Source organism: Tupaia chinensis, unplaced genomic scaffold, assembly GCF_000334495.1.
Source record: "Tupaia chinensis unplaced genomic scaffold, TupChi_1.0 Scaffold000116_1, whole genome shotgun sequence".
NCBI classification, from domain to species: Eukaryota; Metazoa; Chordata; class Mammalia; order Scandentia; family Tupaiidae; genus Tupaia; species Tupaia belangeri.
Genome location: NW_006159580.1, coordinates 2,053,713 through 2,064,330, shown reverse-complemented (window position 1 = coordinate 2,064,330; position 10,618 = coordinate 2,053,713). Strand labels below are relative to the sequence as shown.

General features: G+C 59.8%; 1 protein-coding gene across 1 annotated transcript in view; it reads right to left on the bottom strand.

Moving 5' to 3' along the window:
- GRM4 (glutamate metabotropic receptor 4) overlaps window positions 1-10,523 on the bottom strand; it is a 118,195-nt gene extending 107,672 nt beyond the window's left edge. Inside the window, exon 1 of the mRNA XM_006144245.1 lies at window positions 9,998-10,523. Within this exon, the coding sequence (XP_006144307.1) occupies window positions 9,998-10,516 (519 nt within the window). The 5' untranslated portion in view covers window positions 10,517-10,523. The remainder of the gene's footprint in view (window positions 1-9,997) is intronic.
- Window positions 10,524-10,618: the final 95 nt, after the last annotated feature.

Sequence of the window (10,618 nt, the reverse complement as noted above, 5' to 3'; positions counted from 1 at the left end):
CAGCCAGAGCCAGGACGAGCGGGGAGCTGGACAGACAGCCAGCCAGAGCCAGGACGAGCGGGGAGCTGGACAGACAGACATACGGGGTGGGGGGACACTGAGGGTGTCTCTGCTCCACTCCCCCACCAGGGCTTCAGCCCACGCCCCTGCAGCTCAGCCCAGCACCCAGCCGGGGAGGCCGGCCTGCAGCCCGCCACCTGACCAGCCCTGCCCGGCCAGCTGTTGGAAAGGTCAGTTGGCAGATAAAACACGATTTGCCTTCTTTTCATTTCCAACATGTCTGGGTCGTAAGAATGCTAGCTGAATAAGCGGGGAGGCAATGAAAAGCCACAGGTCCTTCGGGGTGGCCAGGGGAGGGAAGGTGGGGCTGCCCTCGCCTGCAGGATGAGGGGAGCCCCACCCTCGGCCACAGGCACCATCTCAGCACTTGGCTGCCGGCCCCCTGACTTGTCTGTCTCTGGGCCAGGCATGGAGGGTGGGCGATGACCAAGAGAGACCTAGGGCTAGGAGGTGGCATGAAGGGTAAGGCACTGGATCCCACACAGCTGACTTCATGACTGAGTCCTGGAACCGGCAGCTTGAAAAGCACACCAGTGTGGAACCGGCAGGTGGCGTGGTGGTGAAGGCACTGGATTCCCACATGGCTGACCACGGTTCAGGTCCTGGACCTGGCAGCTTGCTTTCTCATTCTCTGCCTCTTTCTCTCTCTCTGTCTCCCTCTGGTTAAATTGAAGAAGAATAATAAATAAGTAAAATTAAATAAATATTTTTTTAAAAAAAAAGAAAGAAAAAGAAAAACACGCCAGCATGCATGCACACGTGCCCAAAGTCCCAAAAGGAGAATGAAAAAGGGATTACAGCATGGCCATCCCCCGTGCTTTAACTACTGCAGGTTACTGTCCCTCAGGACTTCCCGTCTGGCTGGATGGTCCTGCCTCTGTCTCTGTTTCTGGCAAGCACATCACCCTACAGCAAAACCAGAAGAGCGAGAGAGACCCAGCCCATCCTCCTTCACCCTACTCGCGGGCTTGCAGGGCCAGAGCCGTCCGGACGGATTTTGATTCGGACCTGGAAGGAGGAGTCCAGCTCAGCCCATCAGACGTGGGCAGGGCGTTCCAGGGTGAGGCCTGGCCCAGGCTAAGGCCCAGAGCAGGTTTGGGAAAGCTCAGCGCGTGATCAAGCAGGAGTCGGGTCAGAGCCTACGTGGTCCAACACCCTCATCTCAGAGAGGGCGGCCAACCGCCTGCCCCTGGGGCTGAATGGGTCCCTTCTCTCAGCTCCTGGGACAGGTCAGCCAAGCACAGTCCTGCCCAGGGCCCTGCTGCCGTCTCTGCTTACAGAGCTCGGCTCTGGGCCCCCAGGCCATGCCCTTCCCCTCCACCCAGCGTCTGCATGAGTGTCCTGCCTCCCACAGGCAGCGCCCCTCCCGGCTCCCCAGCCCCTTCCCTGCCCCATTCCCACTCTGCAGGGCCCTGCCCCTCCCACACCACGGGTCTCTATGCCCCCGTCTCTGCATGCCTGTCTCTGTACCCATCTCTGCACCTGTCTCCGCACGCCTGTCTCTGCGCCCCATCTCTGCGCCCCATCTCTGTGCCCCTGACTCGGCACCCATCTCCACACCCCTCTCTCTGCGCCCATCTCCGCACGCCTGTCCCCATGCCCATCTCCACGTGCCTGTCTCTGTGCACCTGTCTCTGCACCCCTGTCTCTGCACCCATCTCTGCATGCCTGTCTCTGCACTCATCTCTGCGCCCGTCTCTGCACTGTCTCTGCACCCCGACTCTATGCCCCTCTCTGTGCGCCCATCTCTGCACCCCTGTCTCTGTGCCCCGACTCTGCACCCCTCTCTCTGCACACCCGTCTCTGCACCCATCTCTACACCCGTCTCTGCACTCCCATCTCTGCGCGCCTATCACTGCACCCGTTTCTGCACCCCCATCTCTGTGCCCCCATCTCTGCACCCCATCTCTGCACCCCCGTCTCTGCACACCCATCTCTGTACCCCATCTCTGCACCCCCGTCTCTGCACCCCATCTCTGTGCCCCTGTCTCTGCGCACCCGTCTCTGCGCACCTGTCTCTGCACCCTGTCTCTGTGCCCTGTCTCTGCGCCTCTATCTGTGCTCCCCCGTCTCTGCACCCGTCTCTGAGCACCTGTCTCTGCACCTGTCTCTGCACACCTGTCTCTGCACCCTGTCTCTGCACCCCCGTCTCTGTGCCCTGTCTCTGCGCCTGTCTCTGCGCACCTGTCTCTGCACCCTGTCTCTGCACCCTGTCTCTGCACCCCCGTCTCTGCGCCTGTCTCTGCGCACCTGTCTCTGCGCCTGTCTCTGCACCCTGTCTCTGCACACCTATCTTTTCATCGCCTGCCTTCCCCCCAAACACGGAGGACCATGGGGCATGGCTTCGTCACTTCTTTCCTGCCTGTGAAGTTCCCTTAGGGCGATGTGCCCTCCACCTGGGGGCACATGGAGACCGCCTGGGGAACCCGGGCCCCACCTTGGACCAGTGAAATCTGGACTTCTGGAGTGGGGCCTGGGCACCAGGGTTTTTAAACTCCCAGGCCCAGCCCTGCTCTGAAGTTCTTCCCAGATGCACACTACGGGGGGACCCCTGGGACATGGGGGTGCAGCAAGACCCACCGCCCACACCTCACCCTGCCCTCCACCCCACAGTCACCCTCCTACTGCTCTCGCCTCTACCAGAACCTGTTCTGGTGACACCAGCACCCTTGGCACCACTGGGGCTTCGTCCACATGGCTGCCTCTGCCATCACACCCACTCCCTGGAGGAGTAAACGGGGGCTCGGAGAGACCACGCGGAGAGCGCGGTCGGACCAGGCCTCGAGGTGCTCCTCTCGGGTATCCAGGGGTCTGGACAGCAGTGTTGGAAGGCAGGTCCAGGGCTGGGCACCTGGCTCAAGGCCGCCCCACCACTTCCCGGCCCTGTCCGGAGGCTGTCCCTGGGGGCTGGGGCGAGCACTGGCACAGCGGGGTGGAGTAAGTGCTCCGTACGCCCGGCCACCTCAGTCCCTCGGGGCAGTCCCTCGGGGCAGTCCCTCGGGGGCAGTCCCTCACTGAGCAAGCCCACTGGGACAGATCTCTAATGAGGACTGAAATGTTCCTGGAGAGGCCCCTCAGCAGGGAGCCAGGCTTCAGGGGCAGGGATCCTGTAAGTCGGCAGGAAGGTGTTTGGGGAGAAGCACACCAGTGGCCTTGGGGTCTGCAAAGGGGTACTCTGGGGGGCACAGGCTTGACCCCGTGCTGAGGTGGCCCAGTCACACCTCAGGCGCAGGCTTGACCCCGTGCTGAGGTGGCCCAGTCACACCTCGGGCGCAGGCTTGACCCCGTGCTGAGGTGGTCACACCCACACCACAGCCAGGAGCTTGCCCAGGCCCCGGCCCACTGCTGCCGCAGACATCGGCCAGTTGCCACCTGGCGTCTGCTGGCATCCGTGGTAGAGCTTAGAGTCCACCAGGAGCCGGCCCTGCCTCGCTGTCCCACCGCCAGGCCAGTGCCCGGGCTCCACAGCAGCCCTGGTCGGCACACGGACGAATAGGCGGGCCCGTGCGCCCACAGAACTCCGCCCACAGACACTGAGCTCTGGGTTTCGTATCATTTTCTCACGTCATGACGTGTCTCCTTCTGACTTTTCCCCCAACTATTTAAAGCAGAAAGACCGGGGCCAGCACATGGCATGGTGATTAAGGTGCTGGACCGTATGAGAATATGGCCAACCATGGTTCAAGACCTGAACCTGGCAGCTTGCTTTCTCACTTTCCCTTTCTCTCCTCTCTCCGGTGAATGCACATGCCCTAGAGCAAGTTAAAATAATAATGATAAGAATAATCACAAATAGAATTTTAAAAGTAAAACAGAAAGACCTTTCATTGCCCAGAGACCATACCAAAACAGCCCGCCAGCCAGACCTGGCTCCCGGAGCCTCGTGTGCAAAGCCCTAGTCTAGCAGGGACGCCAACAGTGAACAGGGAGACAAACAAGGGTGCAGACGGGTGTAGACGGGTGCGACCCAGAGGAGTGGCGGGACGGAGGGTAACCGGGGTAGGCGAGCTTCTCAGAAGAGAGGCCATTTATGCTCTAACCTGATGGAGAAAGAGCCAGCTTCGAAGAATGGGGGGAGAAGATTCTAGCTAAAAGGCTAGCAGGTACAACTGGCCTGTGGTCAGAAAACAGCACGGTGTCCTGGGAACCAGCAGTTAGCGCAATGGCTATGTCGCTGGACTCCCACGTAGTCGATTGTGGTTCACATCCTGGACCCGGTGACTTAAAACTCACGCAGGGCGCATGTGCGTGCGTGCCCAAGATCCCGAGAGGAGAATGGAGGAGAAGGGATTGCGACGTGGCCATCCCCCCTGGGGGTGATTTCTCACTTTCTGTCTCTATGTCTCTCTCTGTCTGTCTGGCAAGCGCACATGCCCTATAGCAAAAACCTCTCAAAAAAAAAAACCAGCACAGTGTCTTCAGGAGCACAGAGGGAACGGCATGAGTGGTGTGGGGACTCAGTCCGAGCATCCGGTGGCTCCGATGAGCCAGGAGTTTGCATTTTCATGTAAGAGCAATAAAAGGAAGCCCAGGGAGGGTTAGTGGTGGAGTGAGCAGATTTGAGCTGCATTTTAGAAAGATCGCCTGGCTGCTTCCAGAAGGGTCTGCACGCAGAGGCCACTGGGAAGCAGGCAGAGGGGAGAAAAGGCTTCCGCAAGGCTCTGGGTCTGGGTGAGAGACTCCGGGGGTGGAGCGGGAGGGCAGGGTCACGTCCAGGACCGGCTCTCACAGCGCAGCCGGCAAGGCTTGCTGGTGGACAGAACGATGGGGGGTCCAAAAGGCCCCCAGGATTTCAGCCCGGCCGCTGGAAGGATAGAGCCGTCTTCAAGAGAGATGGGCAGCTGTGGGGGGACCCCACCAAAGTTCCTCCTGGTTGTGCGGCAGAACACTCTGGACACAAAAGCCACACCCTCGATGGGACATCCAGTCACCTGAGCCACGGGGTTTCCCCAGGAGCCCTGGCTAGGGCCTGGGAGACAGCCCTGCAGCCCCTGCTCTAGCCACAAGGCCTTAAGGCACTCACAGCCCCGCAGGACGGGAGAGCAGGTGGGAGGCCCATGGAGGGCCCTTCCTCCACGCTCCCTTCCCCTGGCGGTGTGGCAGAGAGAAAGCTCCACAGCCCGGCCGCGGTGGTGCAGCGGAGGCCCCAAGCTGGGCAAGGCTGGAAGCCATGTGGAAGACTGGGGTTTGGTTCCTGTACACACCGGGCACGTGTGCCCGTGACCCTGGCCGGCCCAGGCTGGCGGTGGATCGAGGCGTGAGAGCCTGTCGGGGATGCTTCCCGCGCTCGCTCATGAAAGCAAGCCATGAACTTGAAGAAAGAAAACTCTCATTATCCTGAAGTGTCGGCATCAGTCGCCGCTCTCGGAGCCAGAGCTCATGGCAAGACGACACACGAGGGCCGGCAGATGGTGGGGCCTCTCTGAGCGGAGCCTCAAAGGTCACCGTCTGTCACCGCCTGCCTGCGGCTCCAGCCTCTTCCGCCTCGCACTCCCTTGTGCTGACTGCAGCCCGGCGGCAAGCTGTGCGCTGGCATTTCCTGTGGGCTGACTGTGTGCCAGGTGCCGTGTGAGGCCTTCCGCAGACCTTCGCGCTTCTTCCCACACCTGGCCTAGGAGGCTGAGCCCATTTCTGTCCCCAACATACGAATGAGGAAACTGAGAAGGGGAGTTACGTAGCTTGTGGAAGCCCCACACTGCCCAGCTCTAGCGTCCAATTGTTTTTTTAGTTTGCCAGAGGGTGAGCATCCTCACCAGAGAGACAGAGAGATAGAGAGAGAAGGCCAAGAGAAAACTCCTCCACGGGGAATGGGCACGCCACAGTCTCTTCTCCTCCATCTCTGCTTCTGTTCAGGATTCTGGGCATGCACACACACATGCCCAGCGTGTTTCTCAAGCCACCTGGTCCAGGACTCCAACCACATGGTCGGCCATGTGAAATCCAGCCTCCCTAACCACCAGGTCACAGGCTGGCCCCAAAGTCCCAATTCTTTTGGGGGAGGAGGGGAAGGTTTTTGCTATAGGGCACATGTGCTCGCCAGAAAGACAAGAGACAGAGAGACAGAAAGTGAGAAATCACCCCCCAGGGGGGGATAACCACACCGCAATCCCTTCTCCTCCATTCTCCTCTCAGGATCTTGGGCACGCATGCACACGTGCCCAGCATGAGTTTAAGCCACTGGGTCCAGGACTCGAACTGCGTTCAACTGCATGGGAGTCCAGTGACGTAGCCATTATGCCAACTGCTGGTCCCTTTTATTTTTTCTTTAAGAAAGATTTTTGCTATAGGGCATGTGTGCTCACTGGAGACACAGAGAGAGACAGAGAGACAAAAAGTGAGAAATCACCCCCTAGAGGGAGGGCTACGCCATAATCCCTTCTCTTCCATTTTCCTCTTTTGGGAATTTTGAGCATGCATGCACATGTGCCCAGCATGAGTTTAAAGCTGCCAGGTCTGGGACTTGAACCACAGTCAACTACATGGGAGTCCAGCAATGTAACCATTACACCACCTGCTGGTCTCCAGTTCAGATTCTTAACCACAGCACTGTGCAGCCTCCCCATCTCCAAGCCTGTTTTCTCTCCTGAAAAATGAATGAGGGACTCAGATAAATTATTCCTGTGTCCCTCTGAGCTCTTACAGGTCCAGAATGTGGAAACTGCTTCCTTTAGGGCCCTACGGCCTATTCCTTCCCTCCCTACCAGTGACTGTTCTTGAGACAAGATTTGATTGGCTCATTCACACTACGGTGTACATGACTGACATGACGAGTGGAGGTGAGGTGGCTCTGGCAGAGCAGAACCCTGATAGCCTCCAGAACCGGGGCTGTCTGCATGACACAGCATCACAGAGGCCACATCGTCTGGGTTTAAAATCTCTCAAAGGCATTCTTCACACCTGTCATATTCCCTATGCCGGGACAATGGGCCGAAATGAGAAGGAAGGAGAGGGCGGGAGCTGGGAAGGCAGGGGTATAAGCTGTCAGGCTATGAATTCCCGGAGACCTCTAAGGAGTTCCCAAATGAGGCCTGAACTTGAGTCCCACTTTAGCAGTGTGTTTGGGCAGGTGGTCTGGAAGGAGCCAGGCCTGAGCCAGGGGACCTGGCCTCCCAGCCTGGCCGTCACATGATCAGGACTCAGTGTGCGCATCTGTAGAGCAGGGCATTGGCCCCTTCCGGTCTGACACTCGTGCATTGGCTGAGACGCTAAACCTGATGCACCCCAATTAGCATTTTCCAGGCAGGAAATCACCCCCATGACCCTAATCTCTTAGAGTATGGAAAAGTTATCAGGGCTACACAGGCCAAGATCCCAGCAGGCCATGCGTCCGGACGGGAGGGGGCAGGGCTGGGGCCACAGAGGTGCCCCTTCCTCGCCCTCTCCTTCCCCAGGCCCCAGCTCCTGACCTCCCTCCCCCAAGTGCAATCTTTTTGCCTTTCTAAATGGCTTTCAAGTTTCTCGCCCGGCCTCTCCTTTCTCAGTTTAATTATTGAAGAGGCCTCTTGTCGCCAGCCTGGAACATTAACGCTGTTAAAAGGGACCCAGGGAATGCAGGCCACAGCCTCTGGCCCCCTCCCCAGGGCACCCCTCTGCCCCACTCCTTCTCCACCTCCCAGTCCTGCCTCACACTCTGCACAGCCTGGGGGCTCCTGACTCCTGCGCCCCCCACCCCGGCCTGTGAGCTGAGGAGGCACAGGCCAAGCCCAGGCCACGCCAGGTGACCAGATGGGCAGGTAAGGGCACCGTGACATTCCCCATCCTGGCAGAGGTCAGCACAGAAGACAGCACATGCCCCCTGGGGCACCGAGCACCTCACCCAAAATTCTGGCGCTCCCACAAATGCACCTGCCGGCCTCACGCTGACTGCTCTTTGAGCTTTCGCCATGTGCCACCTGAGGGCTACCCAGGAGCCCCTCCACCTTCCTGCCAGTGGATCCTCACCCCCCTCTGGAGGACGAGAAGGCTCTCACGGTCACGGCTCCCAGGGCCACGCAGGCTGTTGTACCCTTTCTAAAGCGTCAGTCATAAAGCGTCTGCCAAGAAGCTCAGACAGGAGAACGCACACGCCACCTGCCCTGTGGTCTTCCTGGAGGTGGGGGGGCTATACCACCCTGACAGGTTTGTCACCCCCCAGGCCTGGGCCAGGCAGGTCGTGATGACTCAGCTGACCTAGCCCTCACCAGGCCCTGGCTGGGGACAGCCTGGCCCAGCTCCTCCTCCCCTCGGGTCTCACTTCTCACTGCAAAATTGGGTGTGAGGGGGGTCGGGGGCCTTGACCAGGCTACCCATTCCCAAACCGGCCTACTAGAGAACCCTGGAAGAGGACCAGGAGCGACACAGTCTCCCAGGGATTATTCAGATAACCCACTGCCAGAGCAAAACCTCCTTCAAGTCTCCTGCCCCACATTAAAACGATATACCAATCGCATGTTCTTCATAAAGCATCTATTAAAGTGTGTTTTCATCCAGATCGTCCAGGAAAACCAACACTCCAGGAAAAGGCCCATACTCAAGGAGCACGTGGCACCCACCCTGCACGCGTGGGTGGGGTCGCACATGCGCGGCAGTGCGGGGAGGCCCACAGTGGCCAAGACCAAATCCTGGCCCCCAGACCCAGCGCCAGCCACCCCTTCCTTCCCCTCACTTTCCACCACCTCCGCAGGTCCCTCACCCCACCCCAACCCCCAACAAGGACGGCCTCTCCATTCATCCCCACTTCTACCTCGGTCCCAGAAACACCAAGTCCGGATGCACCATGGGAGCCAGGCACATGGCAGCCTGAGAAGGCCCAGGTGAGAGGGATCCGGCCTCCGTTCTCCCACCTGCCAGGCACCGAGCAGCCCCTCCCAGTCCACTCCTCAGCTCTGCACACCAGGGACGGAAGGGGCCCAACTCCAGAGGCCCAGAAGCTGAGGCCCAGGGGAGGGAGGGCCCTGGCGCTTCCTCTGCCCTCGCCCATCCTCCCCACACACGCACAGACACTCACACGCACAGAGCAAACAAGGCAGGCTCCGAGAGAGGAGCGGGCACATAATTATTGGTAAAATGCTTGTAATGTTTTTCTCTCTACCCGGTAGCTTTCAGTTGTTTTAGCAGCTTAGCGAAGCACTTGGCTCCAATTGAATTGCAAATCAGCAGCTCTTGCCCCAGGAAGAGAGGGAGGGAAGGGAGGCGGCAGGGAGGGGGCAGGGAGGGATTCCAAAGGGAAGGGAGAAGGTGTGTGAGGAGGAAGGGCAGAAGGGAGGAAACGAGGGAGCTTGGTTCAGGGCCCGGAGCCCGAGAAACGAACCACCTGCCCCTGCCAGGTCTCAGTTTCCCCCTCCTTATCTGCATTCTCACAGCCCCGCAAGGCTCATGGCCCCACGGCCCATCCATAAAATGAGGATTCGATCTCTAACCGTAATCTTAGGGCCACGAGGGGCAGCCTCGACTACTCCAAAGAAAAGCAGCTCTTTCCCGGGAATCGCAATCGTTTGGAAACAATGTCAAGCAGAAGCCTAGCTTTTTCTCCCTAGCCACGTCCACCATTCGCTCCCGCTCTCTCTGTATCTGTCCGCCTTTCTCTCTATCTATCCATCAGCCTAGCTGCATCAGTCTGCCTGCCTCGCTCCTCCTGTCCTTCGCCGGTACTCCTGCGCTTCCTTTCACTTCCCGGTTCGGAATTCCCCCAGGAGGAGTGGAGTTGCTCGCCGAGCTCCCGCGACAGGTGCTGTTTCAGCACCACGGTCAGCGCCGCCGCGCTGCGTCCCTCCGGGCCGCCCTCACTCGGCAGTTCTACCCTCCAGCCCAGGACTGCCCCAAATTCCCGCACGCTGTTCCGAGGAGGAGTCTCTCCCGTGGCGTCCGGAAGGGAAGAGGAGAAAGGAGCTGGCTGGCCAGGCACCCTGGGGCACGGAGGGCTGGGAGGCCACTGGGGCCCACCGACCACCGCACTCACCTTGAAGAGGCGCAGAATGTTGGCCACCATGATGGAGACCGAGCTCCCGGAAGCACCGATGACACCCACCACGCGCTCGGGTTTGGTGATGATGGGCGGGCCGCCACTGCCACAGCGGACCTCCGTGCCATCCTTCTCGATGAGCGCCTGCACAAAGGTCAGGGACTGCTCCAGGGCGTGGGTGTCCCTGGAGCAGGTGTCCAGAATGCGGGCGCCCAGCGTGATGTTGGGCAGCAGGTCCGGGTCGTTGTTGATGCGATCCAGGGCAAAGAGCATGGCCTCCAGCCGGTGAATGCCCTTCTCCTTCTTCAGTTCTCCACAGGCCTTGCCCTCTGAGCCGCGGCCATGCACAGGGAACAGGCCTCCCAGAGTGATGTCCCCATCTATGCGGATGGAGTTCATGTGGGGGTGGCCCTTGGGCTTCCCCAGGGAGGAGGGCACCCAGGGGCCATAAAGGCTGAGGAGCAGGCAGAGGGGCAGCCGGGCCCACCAACAGCCCCAGCCTCTCTTCCCAGGCATCTCGAAGTCCTAGAGACCCATGAAGCGCAGGCAGCTCCTAGCCCCGGCAGGCCCCGGGCCCCACGGCCTGGGTGGGCAGGGGCGGGGCCGCCCCAGCAGGCG